The sequence below is a fragment of the Periophthalmus magnuspinnatus genome, chromosome 18, assembly GCF_009829125.3.
Source record: "Periophthalmus magnuspinnatus isolate fPerMag1 chromosome 18, fPerMag1.2.pri, whole genome shotgun sequence".
Taxonomy (NCBI): domain Eukaryota; kingdom Metazoa; phylum Chordata; class Actinopteri; order Gobiiformes; family Gobiidae; genus Periophthalmus; species Periophthalmus magnuspinnatus.
The window spans coordinates 22682464-22707660 of record NC_047143.1 but is presented as its reverse complement, the minus strand read 5'-3'; the positions used below and the strand labels follow the sequence as shown (position 1 = coordinate 22707660).

Genomic DNA, 25197 nt, shown 5'->3' with positions numbered 1-25197 from the left:
ATGTTGATGCTGTTTTTCTGTCCTCTTTTAAGATGTAGTGTTCTTCCGACACTTTTGGAGATGAACGAGTGGAGCCAACAATGAGATTTCCACATGAGCAGTGTCCGGCAGAATGATGAACGAGTTTGTGGACTAGCGGAATTGCAGTGATTTGAAGGTGGATCCGAAGTGCTATGAGAAGTCGACTTTTCCCTTTAGCTTTAATGCTGTTTTATGTGAATGCACAAATGTGTATGTGTGAGCGCGAGTATTTGTGTGTCTAATTCGGTGTGCAGCAGGCAGCGTGGGGGCGCATGTGGGCCGCTGCTCTTAAGAGGACGTTCTGTGCATTCAGACATGTGGAGATAATATGTGTATGCGTGCGGTTTGGCGCTGTGTGGGAACTAGAGTAAAAAAAGGGAGCGGAATAGGCTCAATTTAAATCATATTAGCATGCAGGGAAATTAAGCAGAGGGATTTAATTTGAGCTGTTGTAAAAATGCTAATTTCAGTACAGCCCGCAAGCCCATATGCAAATACAACACTATTTTACAATAATTCATATAAGGCCAGGCATGCATAAAACACACACATTACAGCGTGATGTCATCGGGGGACTAGCGTATCATTAGCTATTGGACTAGCTGCAAGGTGATTGTGTCAGGGCACGCTGGAGTAAAATGCGTCTCATTTCTCAGAGAGTCTATACTGTTTCTGCAAGTCTATTAGAAGAGAACAGCACTGTATGAAATCTATCTATAAGGGACGACTTCAAAAACTATGTATAAGCGACTACTTCAAAAACCGCTGTTAATCATCGATACGGGAACATTTAATACCAGATCACGTGACTGTGTAAGTCTAAGGACGGGAAACTGAGACGGGAAAGAGGGATTTTAGCTGTTTTCCTTCACAAAAATGCAATACGCTCCAAGAAAAAGCAAAACTGTAGACGTTGGTGACACAAACACAACTTAATAATCTGGCAACAAACTTTTACACACACACCTGCTCCTATTTTTAATGTTTTACTTGTTTGTTGTCTTTGTTTTTCTGCTCGTATTGTATTTTAAACACTGCGCCTACGAAAAAGCGAGCCCAAGTTCTCACATTGGGATAAATAAATAAATAAATTGATCTCATAATATATAATGTGACTATATGAAATGACTATAGTCTCTGAGCCGACCGAGTCAACGTCCAGAACTAATTCATTCAAACGCTGCTGGATTATTAATGTCCTATTGCTACCCAAATGTGGAGTCGTAGCGTAGAGTAGAGTAGCAGCCATTTTAAAATCATGCATTCATATTAGCATATAGAAAGCTGCTAAAAAACGGTGGTGTTTTTTGACATGAGCAGTGTTTGGTTTTGCACATATCTCCCCAAATAACTGTTAAAACTTTATATTTCTCCATCTGATTAAATACAAACACAGTACTGCAGATGCGCGTATAATATATTTTTTAACTTGTCACATTCTCAAAGCTGGGGAGCTACTCAAAATGACATTCCTAGCATTGCTGTATGTCTGGAGAATACACATATTTTAAAAGGGGGTCTCATCTTGTCTACTGCGGGACTTCGGCCGCCGTGCTGTAACCGTGCAGAGGGTGATGAGAATGGGCTGTTCAAATCCACCGCGTCTCAAGAGGATGAAGGTCGATACTTGCGGGATGCGTTCAAACCGGACGTGCTGTCAAAGTGGCCAACGCGGTGGCAACTTACGGCCCAGAGATCAATGTAAACAATTAGACCACTGCTTTGACATGGTGAAGTACGACGTGAGGTACAGCTATGCAGATTTAATATCAGGATTTCTCACTTTCACTTCACGCAGAAGGTTTATGTTTACATTTTGTGGTAAACTGCAAAAGAGGGGACATATGAAAATGTATTATATATGACAATGTTTTTGTTTTAGCCTTAGGAGTCAGAGGAGACCTTGGGGAAGACTGAGGGGACACTGGAGGGACTGTGTCTCTTGGCTGGTCTGGGAACGCCTTAGGGTCCCACCGGAGGGGCTAGAGGAAGTGTCTGGGGTGAGGGAAGTCTGGGAGTCCCTGCTTAGACTGCTGCCCCCGCGACCCAACACAGCGGAAGAAAATGGATGGATGGATTGTGATCATATTACCTGAATATTAATAATAATAGTCATTTTAATTCTGATATTTGATTAATGATAAATGGTGTTATGTTCAAACAACGATGATCAACAATTACATCAAGGCAAAAATTCAAAATTTCCAGTCCTAAATATAGTCTTCAAATCAAAAATTCTGAAAAGTAGTGGGGAGAAGCAAGCGTTTATTTGGCCCCACCTCCTTTTACAATGACGTTTTAGCACAGTAGGCAAACTTTTTGACACATGGGCCACAATGGGTGCTAAAATTTGACAGAGGGGCTGGGCCAGGATATATATATATATATATGTATATTACATTAGAGATTTGGCCTGTAACATGTAACAAAACATGAATATGCAACGCTCATTGTACAAACTGTTTTCCAATTGCATTAATAAAATTATTGATTAATTATTCAGTCAAATATTATTTCAGTCAAATAAACACAGCACAAAAACTTTGAACAAGCCTATTTTACTTATTTTAGTATAATTTGGTCACATTCGGCGGGCAGGATTAATAAGACCAAAGGTTATAGCAGTAATCATGCTTCTGCCAGACTTTTACAACAATAACTCACTTATTAATATTCCACACACAAAATAACTAACAGTATTTCCATATGTAATAGTGTGCATTTATAACGACACATTTACTTCCTCTACATACTTTAGCTATACTCATTAGTTTATATCTTTGTTTTCATATATAGTTTTTTTTTTTTTTTTTTTAATCTGATCCCACAAACTGAAACTTACAAAAACTTTTTCTAATAGTATGGACTCATTTTAAAGAGATGCAGTCCCCCGTCAATCACATATATCAGAGTATTTTTGGTAGTTCTTTCCTTTTGGCTCGTGTGTTATTTGTGCTGTCTGGACAGGTATCACGGGCATAATAAAAATATAATTGATTGTATTTCTGTCAATATTGCTAACCGCTAATCCACAGAATAAACTGGTAAATAGTGCTGTTTTCACTGCGTTAGCCTAGCCAGGTGGACATGCTATAATTGCTCAATGCCTTTTCAAACCGTCTTTTGCATTACCGTTGGGCAGCATACAGAGAGTGATTGTTTGTTGTTGTCTTTTCTCTCTCCCTCCATCACTGTGGCTCACCAGGGACAATTATGCCCCTGTTTCAAGCAATTGCCAAGCCCAATTTGCCACACAAATTAAGTGGGGCCACATCTGAAGAGCAAGGAGGACAGAGTGAAGAAGAAGAAGAAAAAACAAAATAAAAAACAACACAGCACAATGGAAGCAAAACAACAAGATAAAAAATAATGCTGTTTCAAAGCTGGGGTGAATTTGACATGAAAATTGCCCGTGTTGTGTGCGCACTGGCTCAAAGCGCTACGCCATCTGTTGACTTGGCCGACTCAGCCATTTTGGTTTTGCAAGTCTGGTGGCGTTCAATGTGTCCAACGCCCGGAGGCCATCGCGCACCGCAGACACTAGGGGGACTAGAGGGGGCAGCTCTGAGAGGGGTGAGGGTCGAGGAGGAGAGGGGGGCTGTTTAGATGGACCGCAACAGACACTGAGAGGCTGATGAATAACAAGTGGTTGCATGAAGGGACTAGAGAGAAGAAAGATGTCACAGTAAAATATGGGGCACTCGGTGAAATGTATATGATCTAAAATGAGTGGGGAAAAACTATTTGTGGTTTTCAGAATGAGGAAAAGTTAAGACTGTTGCCATAGCAGTTAATAATAAAACAAAACAAAAGTTATGAATGGAGAACCATCTTCGAAATGGCCCCATATAACAGGAATATAGAATAAGTGCTTTTAAGTGAGTAAAAGTAAGTACTTTTTTTTTGTTTTTTTAAGGCCTAATATTACACTATTTCCTGATCTGTTATAATGTTGTTTTTCTCATCAAAAAACAGACCTGGAGTTGTGTTTTGTTTCATTCACACATTTTAAGACACAAATCCCACCTCTTTAGCTCGAGTTCTGTTGCACCTTGTGATGTCATGTGGTAATACAGGTAAAAGGTAACTGTTAACTCGAACACTTCCACTACGTGACATCACAAGGTGGAACAGAGCTTTGAGCCTTAGGGATGTAGACAGTCTACCACAGACATGGGCAAACTATGGCCCGGGGGCGACATACGGCCCTTTGGGCTTATTAATCCGGTCCGCCAAACGTGACCAAATTATATAAAAATTTTGTTGATGTTTTAGCACTTTATAAAACTGAATGTGAGTTTTTCCTGCGGTGTTTATTTAACTGAACTTTATTAGATTAATTATTAATTTAATTAATGCATTTGGAAAACTAATTGTACAATGAGCCTTGTATATTCATGCTTTGCTACATGTTTCAGGCCAAATCTCTACTGTAATATACACATGTATATATCCTGGCCCCTCTGTCATTGTGGCCTGTGTGTCAAAAAGTTTGCCCACCCCTGGTCACCTCTGCAGGATTACTCAAACATGTGCACATGGAACAAAACAGAACTCCAGGTATGTTTTTGAGGAGGTAACAACATTCTAACATGGCTTACATCTCACAAGAAAACATTTTACATAATATAGGGCATTTAAACATATGAAAGATAAAGTATATACAAGAGAAGGAGAAACATTTTTACTGTATGTTCGTGGCCTTGTATTGAATAGTGATCTTTTTATACAGTGCCCAAGCCTTTTTGGCATTTAGTAATATGGATGTAGCAGTAAAGAAATGTGTCCTCGTAACATGGCATTTGAAAAGTATGCCATGATGAGTTAGCTGGAGACAGGTCATGTGGCTGACCTCTCCCACACACCCACTGTCATTAGCAGACCCCCACAGTGGCTACACTGCAAGAAGTTTGTTTTGGCTTTGATATGATGACCGGGAGCAGCTGTCCCACTCAAGTTAAGACATGGCAACAGCTGCAAACTGACAGGCTTTTAAGTGTAAAAAAAAAAAAAAAAGACACTGTTTTTCCTCAGTATTTTTAGGTATATCGAAAGCAAGACTATAGTAATCACCCTGCACAATTTTGCTGTAATGCGTTTACATTTTAATCCCCTTCTGATGCTGTTATGTAAATTTGTTCTAGAGGATGGTAGTCTAAACGATTGCTACTAAAGACGCTCCTAAATGTTAACGTTTATCGACTGTTAATAGCGTTTTGGGAAGTTCCCGTAATTAAATAGTCTCAATAAATCCTAAAGTTTCACATAAAATGAGGAATAAACGGTGAATGGATTTCTGTCATTTGCCTCACCCCCGCTGTGCAGCACGTGGTGGGAGGGAGACCGGGAAGCAAAATAAATCGGATTCTTAACATATTGCAGGGGACATTTCTCAGGCACAAAGTTGAAAATCTCAGCCATCAATTTAACTTTGCGTGGCTGGGCGGTATATGACCTTGGCTGAATGGTGCCTTCATTGAGAGGTATTCAGCGAGGGGATTTGAGTCACTGTGGAGGGAGCAGTAAAACTTTTATTCCTCCCTCTGTGACTCTACGAGCTAATGATTCATGGATCTTAGCATGGGAGGGAGGAGGAGGAGGGAGAGGAGGAGGCAGAGGAGGTGTGAGGAGGGTGGGGAAGGGCCATGGCGCCGTGCAGGACCAGAACTCAATGAGCTTTGAAAACTGTTGTCACACATCAATAGGCAGGTGGTTGGTGTCAAGTAACTCAATTCTACTGACTTCTCATCGTAAGATTCTCTGCTCTGGCGCTGCATTTCAGGGTCATACGACTTATTTCACTACACAGGTGTTTCTGCACGTTTTCCAAGTATAGAACCTTTTAAATACAGTTTTAATGTGATGATGTCTTTGAGATGGGGACATGGACTGGACTGTGTTGCATTGGCAGTGGTACTATGGACTGTGCGGTGTCTTTGTATACAGTGTGTACACGGTTACAGAACACACACGCCCGCTGAGGGCACTTACTTTGAGCGTCGGCGAGGTGCAGGAGCAGGCCCAGGAGCAGTGGCAGCAGCAGAGTGGCTGTGTGCATGGTGGGACAGCTTGGCACCAGCATGCTTTGGCAGCCTCTGTGGCACTGGCTCACAGAGCCCTGTGAGTCAGTCTGGTCTGATTTCTCAGATGCAGGGTATTCACAACCTAGGAGAGACAAGAAAGGATGGAAGAAGGGGAAGAGGGGAGGAAGAGAGAGAGAGGTGAATGAAACAAAGCTGTTTGACTCCACAGGATTTATCTGTGCCTGCACATTTGTGACATACCCCACACAGCTGAAAGAGGAGCTGATGTGCTCACAGGGATGTTCTGACACTGCTCTAAATGACACCGAGTGTGTGCACATCAGGCACAGGAACCCACATGAAAGGGTGAGCTAACACGATTTTGTCTTCACAGCCTCTGTCACCAATTAAAAGCATCCAGAATGAGATACGATTAGCGGCTCTCTCAGATCAATGCTGCTATCTTCTTTACATTAAGACAGCTTTAACTGTACTTAACACAAGTCAGCAAATACTAGTTCCTGCTGTTCATTAGTTATTTAAAAAGGGCCCACAGTGGAGCTATAATCTCTTTAGATAAGTGCACATTGTGAAATGTCTCTTCAATAAAGCCAGTTCCACTCTTGTGCAGTTCAGTGCTGTCACTTCTTGAGCACTTTGTGCTTTTGTAAAGGATGAGGTCCTCCTTAAACACTACATGTAATCTCTAAGTCAGGGTTGGCCAAGTCTTGTCATTCATGCACTTTTAAGAGCGGCCATCTTCACAGCTGTGGAAATCAATGTGCTACAGTGAGCTTGTAGTAGCTCCACACTAGCTCTATCCCTTGTCATCCATTTGCTTAAGCCAGTGCTTGATCCTTAGTGATGGGTGCTCTGCGGTAGTTTTCCTGGCTAATCCAAGTGTGTGAGCCGTCCTGACAGTATGTGCCGTGCTGCTGGTTAGCTAGCATGTGCACTAGCATTGTTCCTGTTGTTTCAGCTGAGGCGACTGGTGGAGTCTGAACAGTGCGTGCTCTGTGTAGCACGGCAGTCCGGTGCTTTATGTAGCATGAGATAAAATACACGACAGGTCAAAGTTCTGACCTAGAAGTGGCTGCATTTCTGCTTGTGATAATATTTCAGTGGACAGTTTATCTGCAGATTTGACCGCAACACACAAATGGAAACCAGAAACAAGCCCCTAAGCCTAATCAGTAGGCCCGATGATGACAAAGTACCCCATTTCCCTGTTACCAATCATCCTGGTTCCTGCTCCCAGCTCTCCCTCTTTCATTTATGTGGGCTGTAAATGGCAGAAAAGACAGGCAGATAGCGCACCTGTCACACTCGATTTGTGTTGGGGGGAGATAGACACGACTACCTGTCTGGAAGCGCTGCGGGGCTAGCGGCAAGCGCAAAAGCGGGGGACGTGTGGCGAAGGGAATCAATTTGAGGCAATCTCATCCTCCGCTCCTCGCTCGCATCAGCACCACCACCGACGGCAGCGAGGACACCAAACCACACGCAAAAACACAAATACATACATATGAGAGCACGCCACACAGATCCGCGCGGGTAGGGTTGATGGGAATTAGATTAAAATCAGGTGGAAGACGCCTTAGGGGGGACACGGGGGAGACAAAGCCGCAGAGAGCGAGATGAGAACAGCCTTCGTGGAGCTAGTGTGTATCCTCAGCTTATTGCTTCACACATCTGCCCTGCCAAATTTAAGTGATAGCTTTTGAGTTAATTAATGAAGTGTGAATTTCCATAACGACACTACATTAGGCTGAAACACTACTCAGCACCCCTCCCCCCAGTCGGACCACACACTTCTATTCACGCACACACCACTGGAGACAAACAAAACCATCTGTATATTGTGCAACCACCAGCCAGGCCACCGAGGGGCACTGCCATGTGAGCAAATACAAAGGGACGCTAATGTATGCGAAACAAAACAAATCAGGGTTTACAGTGGAAATGAAATGATTTTGGCTGGTGATTTGTCGGGATAATATTTACAGGTCCTAATGAGCAAAGGGATGAGGGGCCGTCTGGCAGAAACGTATCAATTTGTTTTCCCAGGTAGTGGAATTTCGAATCCTTATTATAGGCAGATTTTAACATTTTTACACACGATTTCTTGGCTTTATTCATAGAACGTATTAAAAAATTACAAGAGTACATTTGAAAAAAACAGATAAGCCATTTAGAGTGATCGGACGCTTGCACTTTACTCTTTGCGTGTAAATGTTTTCAAAAGCCAAATGTATTTTACTGCAATCTAAGTACTATTCCATGTGTGCTTGATAAAATCCACTGTATATTATTGTCTGTAATACTTGTAGTATCTGTAGTAGAGGATGGTAACGATAAGAGAAATACTTTGCTAATTTTTCAAAACAAAGATTTTTTTTTAATAGTTTTTGAAATTGAATTATTTGGGCATAAGTAAGAAATGGAGAAAAATGGCACAATTGCAGAAAAAACTTGAAAAAAGTAATGCAAATTTTAATGTGTGGCTTTAATAATTACAAAAAACGACATAGAAAACTCAAATGGACAAAAGTTTCAGTCTAAAATAAGCACGAGTCAAGTCCCCTGACCATCTGCAAACTCGAAAAAGCTTTGTCGTTGTTGTAAAAGATCAGAATAGCTAAATTATTCATTGCATGTATTTGATTTGACCAGTGTTTTCACCTTTGGCCGTATCATTTTCCATATGACCATCCCGCTCTGCATCATCTTTACCACATTTGCTGGTGATGGTCTCGCTCATTGAACATTTATTAGAATAAAAAAAAACAATCTAGTCTGTGCTTCCTGAGCTCCTGCTGGTATTGTGTTCCCATTCAGTGCTGCTCCATTCAAAGGATTTTGCTTCTGATAGCAATCATGCATTATTAAACAAAGCCTGACAACATGCACAATGTTAATTAGAAAGGGGGGGAGTGTGTGGCAAGTGAAAGAAAGGGGCTGTTGAGCTGTCTACTCTCTCCTCTTCCCCGAGATTCTTATCACAAATGGGAGAGAGATGGAGGGAGGGGTGTTTATATGCTCCGTAATGGCTGGGCTCTCTCCTCATTCCAGCCTGTGTTTGGTATTCCGCTCCATTTAGACAGCCCATATTATTAGGAGAGGGAAAAGCAGCAGTCATATTTATCTTATATTCCAACCGCATTGCTATAAACGTGTTATGGGAACCAACGCAAGCGGAATACTCATGAGCAAGCCAAATCAGCAGGTTCATAGAAGATTAGTCTGTGTATTATTAGGGCCAACCAAAAGCCGGTGGTGTCATTTTCAACAAATTCAACACGAGGTTGGGTTGTACCACATTATGCTCATCCTTCGTGCGAGACGGCTAATTTGACTTTGGCTAGCTCCGGGGGAATCTTTAAACGGGGCTGTTTTTAATCTCACTTGAACTTCAAGGAAATAGCCGAATTATGCTATGTTATGCTAACGGACCATAGCGGCTGCAAAAATGTCACCAAATCTATTAAGGCCAATCGCTGTGTAATTAGACGAACACATGCAAGGACAGAAAGGGAAGCTAATGTCTAGCTAGTGTCAGCATTAGCTCATTGTGTTATATAAAAAGAGTTGCAGAGTGGAGTGTCCAGCCAGGCAGGGCGAATAAGACTTTGTTTTGCTTTATGATACAAGACTTCCACTTTCCCCCGGGACCTCGGTAAAAAATAACGCCGTAATTACGCTCCTCATACAAAATCTACTGATCCGGACGGTAACAGCAGTAAACATAAGCAGAACAAGCTAGGTCACTGCCCTCATCTTTATAGAACCATCCCATTCAGCGTCTTTAAACGACCATGTTAGTATTTCTGCATTTTTTAAAACAAACATGGATGAACCTTGCAAAACCAAACGTGCAAAAGACCATCGCGGTTAACGCCAGCTCTGAGCAACATCTTTTACCATCTTTTAACGTATTGACTCAGCGCTGGTAACGTTTATACAGGGGGTCAAAGGGCATGGTAAAGCAGAGGTAGGTGAACTATTGCATTTCCTAGTGACCGATATAAAGTAATCCACATCCTCCAGTGTCAGACTCCCACTCATTACGGCCCCCGAGGGTTTTTGAAAACATCATATGACCGTGTTTTAAAATAAGCTCATCAAAGGCTTCCCACCCCCATCCATCTATGCCCACCCGAGTCCTTTTGAAAGCTCTACTTCCTCATCAAGAGGGGTTAAGTTTGGGTTAAAGCAGAACAATGTTACACGCTGGTACATGGTTTTGACTGTGAAAATCTGCTAGTTGGCGAGATATTCCCTTGTAATACACCGGTTCTTACTAGGGCTGCAAAAATTTGGGCGGAAAGTTTGCGTATTGCGATAGGTTTGGGATGTATGTATGTCAGAGAGCACGCTGTCAACAAGCCCAGCAATAACATTTGAGATTAGATACTTGAACTAACAACAAGAAACCAATGAATTTCAGTTTGTAGAGCAGGTTAGAACTGAACAATTTGGGAAAAATATCAAATTGGGATTTTTCTAGCGAGCTTTGCGTTCGCGATTAGAGTTGCGATTTCGGTTTAGATAATAGTGTTTTGCTCAAAGTTCACAAATTAAAACCAGAATCACATGTACTTCAGAACACATTTGTACAGATCTGAACTCTAAACAAATCTAGAATGGTATCGCTGCGTATTTTTTATACAGATTGATATCAGTCTGGTTCCACGTCCTCCGTTGCGTCTCAAACCCGGTCAAACGTGATCGTCCAGTCAGATCTTTTGTTTTTAGTGATACATGTGAAACGAAAGAGCTCATTAGTTACCTATGATTACAAAAAAAATCTAATTTATTTCACCTCAGATTCGCCCATTGATTCTGCAGAAATCCGCACGTTTTTCTGCCTCGTGATGTTTTTATTTTTTCCTTTATTATTCCCGATATCGATGGACCGTGCATGTCCCCGATTGGCTAATCCACCTGTCAATCACGGCCATTTGAAAACAGCGAGATGTGTGTATTCTGTATCCCAGGCAACAGCATCAGCAGTTTTTATGTACAAAAGGACAAGATATTTTGAGGTGGAAATAATTGCGCTTAAAAAATTGCCGCTAATTGCGTCCATCCAAATTGCAGTTTTGACTCATCTTGCCGCCCTATCACAGGAAGATTTTTTCCACAATAAACAGAATATTTTGTTCTTTGCAGCGGACATTCTATCACCAAAACGACTGGAGTATTTTCGATTTAATATATGCTCCAAATAAGATTAAAATTTGGATTCAGTTGCGATATACGATGTAGCTGTACTCCTTACACGCCTTCTGTATTTTTCTGTATTTTTCTTTTTTGGCGCTACTTTTTTTTTTTTCCCCCAGCCCGTGATGGTGTGATTTAAGGGCCAGTGACAAGGCCGTTTCTCTCACATCGCTCCCGATCAGCCGGCATGTGTAATAACATCCCTCAAGCTAAGCTAAGCTATGCCCCCAAGTGCTGCCTACACATGAAAGACCCTGACAACCGCACATCAGAGCAGTTTATTTACTATACTTCTTTATTTACTTTCTCCCCCTTCTCGGCTCGCCTCTTCTGACCTCCCTCAAACAAGTCCCTCACGCTCGTAAACCACGCTTTTGGGCCACGCCGTCCGACTTTTCAATCTGGGAAAGTTTATGGTTTGATCGTGCCATCGAATCGAGCAGATTTTTGTCGAGTGAAAGTTGTTGGAAGTCTTCAGGTGGAGAGTGAATCCACCAAACATAGAAAGAAGCCCAGCAGGAAACTAATTAACTTGGATCTCTTTCGCCTGTCGAATAATTGGTTTAAAACGCCCGCTGGAACAAGGCGCTATCGTAGTCTCATATCTCACTTTAGGCTGAGGTATATTGACCAAAACGAACTTGATCTCCATAGTTTGGGGCGATTTTCTTAAACTCTAAAGGTGCGTCGTGTAACTTTTCCGTCGAAGGGTCCATCACCTGCTGGTCTCCGTGGATACGAGACGAGCAAACGATGATATCTCTGTGAAAATAAGCAGATGGCGTGCCTTAAACGTGCCAAAATGTGCCTGCGATTTCGTGATTGAGGTTCAAAAATACTTAGACAACATCCATCTCCTATTTATAACTCCGTCCTCAGACCCAAATCAAATCAAAACAAAGAAAACAATAGGGCGAGCCAGCGTGATAATAGACGTGAGAGCAGCCATTAGGGGCTTGAATGATTATCCCAACTATGACTCAGGCACAGTTCACGCTTAGTATAACGCAGTAGACCTAGCTAACAAATACAAACTCCCTTCAGATAGATATAAAGCAGTGACCTCCAACCATCTGACCAGAAGTGAAGAAGCGGCTCGGACGAACAGCGAAACGACTTCACTCCTACAACGTTTTGTCCAGTTTTGAAATGTTCTTTTACTATGAATCATCCCTGGACCACTGAGGGATTATACAGACTTGGAGAAAAAGTGAATGAAGTACAAAAAACATCACACGTTTTCGAAGGACACCATTTCCTCTTTTCACATTTGCAAACTGTACCTCCATCTTTTTTCAAACGTAACATCTTCAAACTGCGTGTCGATATTATAATTCATCTTATTTTTGAAACTACAAACGTATACACTGCCCTCCGCTCTTACTGTACCTCCCTCATAAATAAATACATACAGAATTGATTTGGAATTGTCCCGTGGTCGCATAAAACAATTTGCTAGACATCGTAAAAGGTCAAGGTGAGAATGTTCGCCATTTGAAAACTATTACCCTCGGCGGGGAGCAAAAGAGCGAGGTCGAGTCCTTGTGGGATCGCAGCCTGTCCAAACTCACCTTGGGAGTACACTTTAGCGCATATCCCATCGACTACTTATTCAGCGAGTGCCCTTTCCGTTGTCCGAGCCTCTCCTTGACTTTTTCCCTGCCCACGCTCCCTCCGTTCTTCTAGTTCTGCTCGTGGCGCCATCGCTCTCTCTCGGTTCCTCCGGCCACATTTTCCCAGCAGCTGTTGCGTTCAGATGGATGGTCCCCTCAGTGCGAGACCCTGACCTGGAGTCTAGTGACTGATTATCCCAGTGCCCCGCTGCGCCGCTCCCTCCACGCCATGAAACGCACACGAGAACACAAGGTTAGACAATAGGGCCGGGCAATATATCGCGATGGGAAAATACGGATTAGCGTTCTGAAATGCGTGGGATTCGCGGATCAGTTTTATCAGCGCGTCGTTCGTTCGTCTCTCGAATGGCGACGCTCCGAGAGTTGTTTGCAATGCGGATTCAGAACTTTCGTTGCAAAAACCATCTGAAAAAGTTGCAATTTAAAAAAAAAATATGTTGATACATGCGCAGTTGGTAGAGCGTTTGTCCATTGATCCCAAAGTTGGCGTTTCGAATTCCGTTCTCGACATAAACGTCATTGTGCGAGGTTAGTGGTGCGATTCCAGCTCCCATAGATGAGTGATGTCATTGTGTCCTTGAGCAAGACACTTAACCCACCTCGCGCTAGTGTCTGCGTACAGGTGGAAGGTGGAAAAGTCCTATATAAAAATTTGACCATTTACCATTTTAAGGTGGAACAGTTAATATTTGGTGGTCAGTAATTATCATGGGTAGTTTTTCTTTGTACTAGTGGGAACTTTCTGTACTACAATAAGATCTGAGTTGTAGAGGATTAATAAAAATATAACTTATATAACCAGGTATACCTACAAACTAACTGCTAAAGTATTAACAATTCTGTATATTTAGTTTCATATTTAGTGTCAATGTGTAATTTCAATATTATCATTATTTATTTTCTTCAGAAATATATCACACTTCAAACTTTAACAGGTCTAATTAGAAAAAAAGTACAGATACTGGAGTAGGAAAAAATACTCGTCATCAGGTATCAAGTATCAAACGAAAAATCTAAAATGTTAAAGTACTTGCTAAAAAAAAATCACTTAAAATCTAAAAAGTAAAAGTATTTTGCACAGATTTTGAGATCTAACAAACAAAGCTTTAAATGCAGTGAATTTGATATGGATTGTGCTGAATTTCAATCAACAGAAACAATTGAATTCATTTTTTTTTTTTTTTGTATACTTTTGTTTGTTCAAACTATGATCTTGATAGAAAAAAATACACCCTCAGGCTTTGCCGCAGGTCTCAAAGAATAAGAAAAATACTTGTAATTTTCAGTCCTGTTCAAAAATGTAGCGGAGTAGAAAGTACAGATACCTGCTCTCAAATGTGGTGAAGTAAAAGTAAAAAGTATTAATATTAAGTAAAGTAAAGATACCTACATTTAAACTTAAGTACAATACTACTTCTACTTTGATATGATCCACCACGGCTTACTATTCAGTGTTAATGGCAAAATGAAATAGAACGTTTAAGATCATACATACTTTTTTTGCACTAACAGCAACTTTTCGGAAACTTTTTTCATCGTACATTAACATTTGAGCAAAACAGGATCACTCATTTTACTCTTTATTCATTTAAAGTTTACCGAGACTTTTAGGTTTTAGGGTTAAAATATTAGTGGCATTAACTGATCTTCAATGTTATAATTTAGAACGATAAAAACACAATAACATCGTATTCATCGTAACAAACAATAACATCGTATATTATGATAAAAATGGTAGAAAAATAATCGTTTGTGGGATATTTTACATAATCGTGATAATCGGCAACAGCTAATCCCCATTTTATCACCAGAATGTGCAGAAAAAGCTACATAAACACACAGGGATCTGCTGTCCTGAGCCCCAGAGTTGGACCCTCTTCCTATTAAATTATATTAGACGGGGGGGCCCATGCGAGACTGTTTGCCCCGGGCCCCCAAATTCCTCTGAACGGCCCTGCTGATCCATAATATTCTGTGTTAAATCGTAGTTTTTTTTCACTGATAACAAAGTACAATACTATAACAGCTGTTTAAATATGGAAATTATTCATACTATTAAAATTACAATTATTCATACCCATACATTTTTTAACTATGAGGAAGTTTAATCATAATCGGGATACTGTTTTATCGCATATCGCAATGTCACGATAACAAATTTTGAAGATCAATGTATATATAAGTAAATATAGACGATAAATGATAATATTGAAATTAATTTAATCCACGGACACAACCCAAGAGCAGATTTAAATCACAAAAAATATTCTAAATCTACTGAAATAAACACTTTACTTCTTGGTTTGCATCTGTAATGAGGCATAGAAGTTTGTTTTTTTTTTTTTTTTTTTTTTTTTTATTCAACCTTCAACAGCTCAAATCTTACGCCAAAAACTAAAAAAGCGCGAAGAGAATGTACACACGATAAATACGAAACCCCCAAAAGTATTGCTCCATCTAACATATACTTCAATACCGTCCCACGCCTGCCGTTGGGGAAAGTTTTTGAGGCTCCCGGGAGTTTTTAACTTCATAAAACCAAAACATATTTCGTCTTTGTTTAGCTTTAGTCCATTGACCTTGACGCGACCCCAAACCGCACCGCTACTGAACTCCGATAGACGCACTTCTTGATTTTTTTTTAAGAGCGTTGCTGATAAGACGGAGGACAAACAAGCGCGTGTGTGAGAGCCGTGTACACTATTCAAATATCTGTTTCCGTGTGGGCTGTTGCTATAGTACTAGCATGTGTCACTCGGGCCGTACTTGACCTTGCGCATCAGCGTTTAGTGCGAGGGAAGAAGTTGTTATCACGCAAACAGCCGGAATCAAGAGGAGTCTATTGTGTCGGGAGCGGGGAGCGTTCGGCGGGACGATGGGGGGAAAATGAGAAAAACGCCAGACGCAGCAGCCGACCCGGGAACGGCTTGGATTAAATTTACGCCGCATGAACAGGGGACGGAGAAATCATGTTACATATTATGAAGCAGAAAAGAGGAGGGGGAGTGAGAGGAGGGCGGGGCACGGAGGTGGGATAGAATGTGTAAGGAGAGCAACGAGGCGGAGAGACGGAGAGGTGCGGGGATGGAGAGAGACGGAGAAAAGGGGAGGCAGAAGGAGGTGCGGAGGTAGGAGATGGAGAAAAGGAGAGGGAGAGAGGGAGGTGCGGAGGTAGAAGGAGATGGAGAAAAGGAGAGAGAGGGAGAGGTACGGAGATGGAAAGAGATGAAGAAAAGGAGAGAGAGGGAGAGTAGTATGGAGATGGAAAGAGACGGAGAAAAGGAGAAAGAGAGGGAGAGGTACGGAGGTAGAAGGAGATGGAGAAAAGGAGAGAGAGAGAGGGAGGTGCGGAGGTAGAAGGAGATGGAGAAAAGGAGAGAGAGAGGGAGAGGTATGGAGATGGAAAGAGACGGAGAAAAGGAGAGAGAGAGGGAGAGGTACAGAGATAGAAAGAGACGGAGAAAAGGAGAGAGAGGTATGGAGGTAGAAAGAGATGGAGAAAAGGAGAGAGAGGGAGAGAAGTATGGAGATGGAAAGAGACGGAGAAAAGGAGAAAGAGAGGGAGAGGTACGGCGGTAGAAAGAGATGGAGAAAAGGAGAGAGAGGTATGGAGGTAGAAAGAGATGGAGAAAAGGAGAGAGAGGGAGAGAAGTATGGAGATGGAAAGAGACGGAGAAAAGGAGAAAGAGAGGGAGAGGTACGGCGGTAGAAAGAGATGGAGAAAAGGAGAGAGAGGTACGGAGATAGAAAGAGATGGAGACAAGGAGAGAGAGGGAAAGGTACGGAGGTAGAAAGAGACAGAGAAAAGGAGAAAGAGAGCGAGAGGTATGGAGATGGAAAGAGACGAAGAAAAGGAGAGAGAGGTATGGAGATAAAAAGAGATGGAGAAAAAGAGAGAGAAAGGTATGGAGATAGAAAGAAACGGAGAAAAGGAAAGAGAGAGATAGAGGTATGAACATAGAAAGAGACACAGAAAAGGAGAGAGAAGGAGAAATAGAGAGAGGTACAGACGTAGAACAAGATGGAGAAAAGGAGAGAGAGAGGTACAGAGATAGAAAGAGATAGAGAAAAGGAAAGAGAAACAGAGAAAGGAAGCAAGGTTAAGAAAGAGGGGGAGGTAGAGGGAGGGGAAGAGAAAAGAAAAGGAAGAAAGGGGGAATGATGGTGGTAGAGAGGGAGGGAAAGAGAGAGGAGTGAGAGAAGGGGAGATGGAGAGGTAGAGGGAGAAAGAGGGGCAGCGAGGGAGAGAGGGAGAATGAGGGAGAGAGAGGGAGATAACAGAGGGAGAGATAGAGGGAGAAAGAGGGAGACAGATAAACGAAGAAAGAGGGACAGAGAGGAAGGGAGAGAGGGAGAAAGAGGGAGGGACGAGAGAGATAGAGGGATAAAGAGGGACAGAGAGGGAGAGAGATAGAGGGAGAAAGAGGGAGACAGACGAAGAAATAGGGACAGAGATGGAGAGAGATAGAGGGAGAAAAAGGGACAGAGAGAGAGGGAGAGAGATGGAGAGAGGGAGATAACAGAGGGACAATGAGTGAGGGAGAGAGGGAGATAATAGAGGGACAAAGATGGACAGAGAGGGAAAGATAATAGAGGGAGAAAGAGGGACACAGCGACGGGGAGAGAGAGATGGGAAAGAGATCGAGGCGGAAATGTGACCGAGCGAGACGGAGGGAGGGGGAAACATAGAGGAAAAAAGAAAAAAAGAGAAAAGGAGAGAGGGGAAAAGGAGGAGGGAGATAACTAGAGAGAAAGAGAGAGAGAAGGGTACAGCGCTGGGTGCGGAAGAGCAGATATGCAAGAGGCGCCACGGCCAGCATTTCTCACGCTCTGTCTGTGCCCGCGCACCGTACACAGACCAGGGAGGACAGCCGAGGAGAGAGGGAAGAGAGGGAAGAGAGGGAAGGAGCTGCCCCATGTCTCTGAATGCACTGTCTCTTAAAAGAAAGAACATGACAGCGGGTGAAATATAAGGCAATAAGAACACACTCCAAGTCTGTACAGCTCCCAGCTCAAATACATCTGGGGTCAGTTCTATCCTCGGTGGTGCCGCTACCTCCAGGTACAAGCTCACGAATGAACCCAAAAAAAGCCCCAAAAACCAGAATTGTACCAAGGCCTGGGTGTGCACTCGAGCCCACGGGAGCAGGTACCAGAGCCAGGGCACTACACGCTGCTGGCACTGCCCCCGACACGCACCAGTCTGTGGGAGGATGAATAATCTCGCTTCCGTAAGGCATAAAAAAATATGAGAAATAAGAGATGCTGTTGCTGTGAGAACACATGTTTATGGAAAGTATATGAAGCCCTCCAACAGGCAAAACAATGTGACTCAGTAACTCAATAATACTGCAGTGGGAATTGGGTAGAGCTTATGGAACATATGAAACAAGTCCTCAATATGGCGGCTATTAGGCGTGGGATGATGTTAAAATCAATCAATCAGGTGTCACAGTTATCGTGGTAAAAATAATTGCGATTGACGATTATTTCACGATCGTTTTTACAGTTGCTGACAGTTTTAAAATGTTATGGATATGAATAATTATAATTTTAAGATTGTGAATAGGTTCCATATTTAAAGTGCCCATATTACGCTATTTTCTGATCTGCTATAATGTTGTTTCCTCATCAAAAACAGACCTGGAGTTGTGTTTTGTTTCATTCACACATGTTCAACACACAAATCCTGCATATTTAGACTGGATTCTTCTCTCAAAGTGAAAACCCCCTGTTCCGCCTTGTGATGTTATCATGTGGTAATACAGGAAGTGCTCGAATGTGTTTGTAAACTCCACACACCTTCACCAGAATCATTTTGTTGATTTTAGCCTTGGAATTACCAATCTCTACTAAAAAAAAAAGTAAAATGTAGCTGTTACATTGAAAAATCATGACATCACAAGGTGGAATAGAGCATTTTGAGCTTTTGGAGATGTAGACAGACTAATAAACAATTACTCAAATATGTGTGAATGAAACAAAACACAACTCTAGGTGTTTTTTTGGGGGAGGTAACAACATTAGGAGGCAGTATTGCGTAATATAGGACTTTCAAACAACAGCTTTCGTACTGTAGGTTGTTATAAGTGAAAACAGCACTGATCTAAAAGAGATAAAAGTAGGTTTTTTCTGCACATTCTGGTGATAAAATGGGGATTATCTCTGTTACCGATCATCACGATTACATAAAATGCCCCTCTACCCTTTCTATCACGATGAACAACTATTTATTATTGTTTTTGTCTCATCTTGCTGCTTATTTCAACTGATCTCCCCGGTGTTCGGTCTGGTGGTGACATTTTGAGGCAAGCATTTGGTATGTAAATGCAATACTTCCCCTGTACAACGGATAGATGTAAGGAGGGGCCGGGGGCAAACATGCTACACGCAGAGGGCAACAAAATAATTAAAATGCCAAGTGTCTCCTATTATCTAAATGCTAATCTGCCTCAATATAGCCTCAGTTCAAATGTAACGCCACATTACTGCAGCTGTAATGCGCTCAGGCAACAGTGAGTGAATTTTCTTCAATTAGCCCGAACGTGCTGAATGCTATCTGTTACCTCAGGTCCCATTTTCACAAGTGCTGTTGTCGGAGGAGTTTAGCATCTGTGCTTTTAGATTAGTTGTGTTTCTTCATTATGCGTGGTCGATCTCATACTAGACTGGAATGGGATAGAAGATGGAGTTTACTATAAAGTTCGTGGATGTAGGGATTCTCAAAGTATTTCATAAACAGTTAACCATATGTGGTATAAACATGTTCAAATTTAATATTGATTTTATGATAATGTAACGTTATATCTAAAAAAAAGATGACGTATTTGTGTTTGTATCCACGATGTATTTACACTAGAAGTAAAAAAAATAATTCAATACTATGGATCATGCCTGTCGACTGTGGGATTATACATTTATATTCACTAGGAGCGTATTTTGGTACAATGGACAGGGGCGGCACCAAGAAGGAGGCTTGAGGAGCCCCAAGCCTCTACTAGAATGACCCATGCACCTCCATAGCCCCCCTAAAAGTTCTGCCCAGCTTTCCCAGCACACCCAGTTTCAACTAAAAATGTTCAAAAATGAGATTACAATAAAATAAACAATTCCTGATTAGGTGTTATAAATCACTACAGGGGGCTAACCACATTTAAAATTAGTTTAAAACAGCAAAACAAACATGTTAGGGGGTAGAGTGCAGGCATGTTACAATAACAAACAACAATTTTGAACCATGACATACCGCTGCAGAGATATTGCGATGAACGATAAAACAGAAAAAGTAGATAATTCCTGTAAACAGTATCATTAAAAAACTGGAGCTTCAACAGAGAAATAGTAGAATGAAGCAATAAGTAGCCACAGAAGTCAACTATTCAACTTTCTACAGCTCAAATCTAGTTTTATTACAACAAAAATACTCCAAATCGCCAAGTTTTTACAAAGAAATTGTACACACAGCAAATATTGAGCCTCAAAATGTATTAATCCAGCTTTCCTGTATTGAACATTAAGTCGATATAGTAATCATCATGACAGGCCTAGTAGGGGGGATGCTCCATTGTTAAAATCTCTAAATTAATTTTTTTAATTGAGCCCCCATATTGATGAGGTCCCCCCCTTAGCTCCTCAAACCAAAAATGTCTGGCGCCGCCCCTGGCACTACTACTATGAAAACATACACACAAAATTATTTTTATGATTCGATAAAACCACACTGATAAAAGCACAACAGGACAGACGATACATGCAGGTCAAGTTGACTTTGATGTGGGAATTGCACATAATACGTTTAGAAAGTTGGAGGATATTTTTAGGCCTTGAATGCTCTTGAAAGGTGTTTAGCCCAAACAAAGTGATTGTTCTCATAAGAGGCACAGGGAGCTGCTCGTGTAACTAAGTCTAGAGAAACAATGTTCTAGCCCAAGGCACAAGCAACACTTTTCTTTGTCAATTCTCGAGATGAATGCATGCCATTTTATGTTAGAACACAGTTAGACCAGTTAACAGAATCTATATTGTACTTTTTCAACAATACATTTTACTTTGTAGCTAAAGAAAGACAGAATAGGCCCTCCTTTCCAGCCACTTTTACAGAATTCAAATCAAATGCCACCTTCAATGAAATGTCACTAAATAAATCAGGCCGCCTCTGTCAGAGCTCGGCATCAGATAAAAGACGCCGCGTGACATTTGGAAGTGATTTTCTCCCCTTTTGTCATTGTTTTTATGAAATTAACGTCATAATTTTCTTTAACAAAAATGTGCCCGACCCGACAATAAACAAATGAGATCTGCCAGTCACGCGCTGCATTTAAATCCTGTTAAAAAAAAAGCTTTATAGTCTGTGTTTGAACTCCGCACAATCCACCCGCGAACCCTCACAAACAAACACGACGACGCCATGGCTGTCTCTCTGGGAGACTGTTGACTGACTGCCTGGATGTTCCTTATCATTAGCGGGGCCGCCTGTGCCACCATTCAGGGGCTTTGATGACACAAACTAGGGCCCTGGTGGCGGCCCCTCCTTTTCCGCCTGCCCAAGTGTCATCTAAATGAGATAGGGCCCAGGAGCTAGGGGATTAGGCACTGCATAATTACCTATTTAAAGACCTTAATTGAGCATTTCATTAAGAGACTAGCACAGAGGTTTTGCCAAAGAGGGGACTACGGGGAGAGCGCCGCGATTGTGATGCTGGTGAGGGTCGCTGATGGGGATCTGAATGTGTGCGTGCCCATATTACAGCAAAATATAACCTTGGATCCTTGTGTTGCTTGGTTTGACTAAAGAGCAACGGCTTATTTTCGTTTACGTTGCACCATCAGGCTCTGTGTGTAATATTAGCAGGGGGTTGACACTGCGTACTGCGATTATGTCCTTGGGCAAGACACTTCGCTCGCGTTGCATGAATGTGGTGTGCGAGGGAGCGATGGTAGTTATTTGGTCGATATGGTCAGTTTACACCAGGGCCATAGCCTGTCATTACCAAGTATGGAGAGTGAATACATAATCCATGGAACTGTAAGGTCACTATGAACTCTAGAAAAACAATGGAATTTATGCAGTTGTATCGTAACTCTATGATTACGTGTACGCTCAAGACTGAAAATTGAAAGACGTTCTTGAGAAATTATGTGCGATTTCAAAACTCACGATGCAAATAGGTTGATTTTTGTGAGAAGCTAATTCTGGAGAGCTTTTTTTGCAGCCTTTATTACCAAATTAAACCAAATATGTCCAAAATTGACCCCACCTCAGCCTCCAAGTTGCTCAGATACTAGCCACCATAAAGTCCAAATATGTCAAAGCTGGAGATAGACCAATATATCACGATGATATTTGCAGTTTTTAGTATAGTAGCTATCGGTCTTAACCCTATAGAGGCGGATCCTATCGTCATCGATAGAGCGCAGTTGTGGACTTTCCATTACCGTACCTCCGCAACCAATTGTGCGATCATGTAAAAACAAACGGCAACTCAAAGCAGAGGCATGGAGCTTTTTAAATATTTTACTGTGATTACAGTAATCTGCGTCCGTTGTCGCTCAAAGATGTCGAATGAGAGCGCAGGTGCGGTACATATCCATCCGAAAAAATACGGATGGATATGTAAAATAGAGGTAGTTGTGAGAAAAAATGCAGTACATTCTGATATTTACTAATAAAAGTCTAGGTGAGATATACTGGTTTATAGTGCGCTCAGTCCTTAAACGGTTAAAGTAGCTACCGCGCAGATCAATATTTTGTTTTGGACCACCATCTCCCTGAAGAATATATAACGCTTTATTTTAACACTGGGGGTGAGTTTGTAGTACATTTAAATCATGTAATGTGGGGAAGATGATCTAAATCTGCGTAACATATTGGCCCAAAAATATCGGCAGAGCTAATCGGCCATCGATCGCTCTGGATTCTAAACAATCTCTATCTGCATCAACCACGAAAAAACCCATATTGGTCGAAGCCACATAATTCCTCCTAGCGGTCCACCCTTTACTCCATGTGCACAACTCTTATGCAAATTCTGTTCCAGTTGTGCAATATCTATTTTTGGGCAACACTGTCAATGTCAGAAAAACACAGCTCTCAATAAAAGGAGAACATTTGAAACTAACGCGGCCTCTGCTTCAGCTGATAAAAGCACGCAGAACAAAGCATAGAACACTTCCCACAGCCGTGAAGCTAATTGAATCCAACTGAGGGAGGATTTGAACGCACACTACTGTTGAATTTTCCTTTAGCCTGACATTGTGGGACTAAAAACATGTTGTCATTTGTCAAACTTGCACTTTTGCTAATGCTGGAGGTTGTCAGCGTGGAGGTTTTCAGTGAGACTTCTAAAGCGATTTGTCAAACACGGTGTCAAAAAATACCACAGACAGGCTGACGGTGTTTACATCTTGAATATATTTTGATTTGTGCCATAGACCAAGAGAATACACGTAATCGCTGTCTATTGGTTGTTTTCAGACTGTAGATTGTGATGATTTCATACTCCCAAATGGGGGGCAAGAGCAAGTTTAGCCCAGGGACAAAAGTTTTAGAGCGAAGACGTTTTGCCGCGTATCAGTTCTGGTCAGATTACTGGTGGACGCTGACTTATCTCTATCTGAAGTGAGGACCTAACTACACTAAAACTAACCCACCTATTTGCGTCACTTTCTGTTTATTAGCTACGTCTACTGAGCTGTGCCTGAGTCATGTTTCGCGTAATCGCTCAGGCCCCTAGTGGGTGCTCTCACATCTCTTGGCATACTGCGTAGCACTATTGTTTTCCTTGTTTTGATTTAGGTCTGAGGACGGAGTTATAAATAGGAGATAAATGATGTCTAAGCCCCCCATTGCTGTTCAAAGATGGATTGTCTTTGCTAACAAAAATTGCTTCTTTAACTCCGCTCTGAAGCCATTTCTTTTCTTTGGCTAAGCTCTGTACCTCACTATCAAAACACAGACCCCGATTAGATGCTAGAACTCGCTGTATTGTAACGCAAATCTGCATTTTAACAACATTTATTTAGCTTCTCCTATCTGTACTACTATTGTTGGCTTCGAATATTGTGACGTCACCTGAAACCGAGCGATTTCTTTTGCAGATAAAACGGTTACTGTCCAAAATCCAAGGTCATATTTGCAGAATGGCTATTAATATCTTTTTAAATGCATTAGCGTAGGGGAGGGCAACTTTGGTAAAAAAGGTATAACTCTATAAATTGTTATGCATTGTCTTAAAAACAATATTCCGGCGATATTTTAACAATACCTGTAAATGTCTTTGAAGTTTAAGTATCACGTCTCTTTTTTCGGAGGCCACGTTTAATAGTTTTAATTACAGACGATATGCAACTCGCTATCTCCCATCTCTACCACGGCGTGACTTTTTGATTGGCTGTGAAAACTGGCCTACTTGGATAAAGATAGTTGGCGCTTCAACAAAAACTTCACGCCGCAGTGTGCTAGCAAAATCTGACAAAGGAGTTTAACGGGTCAGAGGCGTAGGAAAGATCATTTGTTGGTCTAAACTGTGTTATTAGAGCAGAATGCAAGACCCAGATATTTTGCTGATGACCAGTGTGACCTGATTTCCATGGACAAGCCAGCCGTGACTCCGCACTGCCCTCTCATCATCACTGTATTTGGGTTCACTGGGGACGGGCCAGCAAGTCGCTAGCAGTTGGCTCACGCTTGATTGAATTGTTTGCTAAGTTAATACTATGTGAAGAGGCAGTCGTCGCTGGGGGATACTGGAGTCTTTTGGGCAGATACCAGCTGCTGAGTGTCACAGATAAACTGTCCCCTCACATCTCACCATTGCGAGCTGTATGTTGTATAATGGTGCTGAGGTCTGGCTAATAACGACTAAGGCTACAACATTAACATCAATTTGTTAAGGTCAAGTGGATGTGTATTTTAAATAGTTGACATGCATGCACATACACATACACATACACATACAATACACATACACATACAAACCATAAACTGTCCTGATGTACCATAAAGATTCTATATCTTACAGTCGGACCAGCTCACACCTCACAGTGCTTGCATGGCTGTATGTAGTCATGGTTGGCTTCTTTCTGCCGAGTCGTTTGAAACAGAGGTCTCCTATCCAAAGATGCATAGTAGTTGTGGCAGCCCTGGTGACAGTGCAGCTAATCTAACAGGAGGCCTACTATGGACCGTATCGAGACCCATCTCGGCCTTGCACAATCCGTATCACCCTATCTGTGGAAAGACATCCATCTTATTTTCCGCTGAGTGCCAAAAAGAAGTAAGAGGAGAATGAGAGGGA

General features: G+C 41.8%; 1 protein-coding gene across 2 annotated transcripts in view; it reads right to left on the bottom strand.

Moving 5' to 3' along the window:
• The window catches only part of LOC117386519 (receptor-type tyrosine-protein phosphatase delta), a 608003-nt gene that overhangs the window by 113805 nt on the left and 469001 nt on the right, over window positions 1-25197 (bottom strand). For both annotated transcript variants that reach the window (XM_055228970.1, XM_055228969.1), the window contains one exon: window positions 6013-6186. In XM_055228970.1, coding sequence (XP_055084945.1) covers window positions 6013-6103 — 91 coding nt within the window. In that variant the 5' untranslated portion in view covers window positions 6104-6186. The remainder of the gene's footprint in view (window positions 1-6012; window positions 6187-25197) is intronic.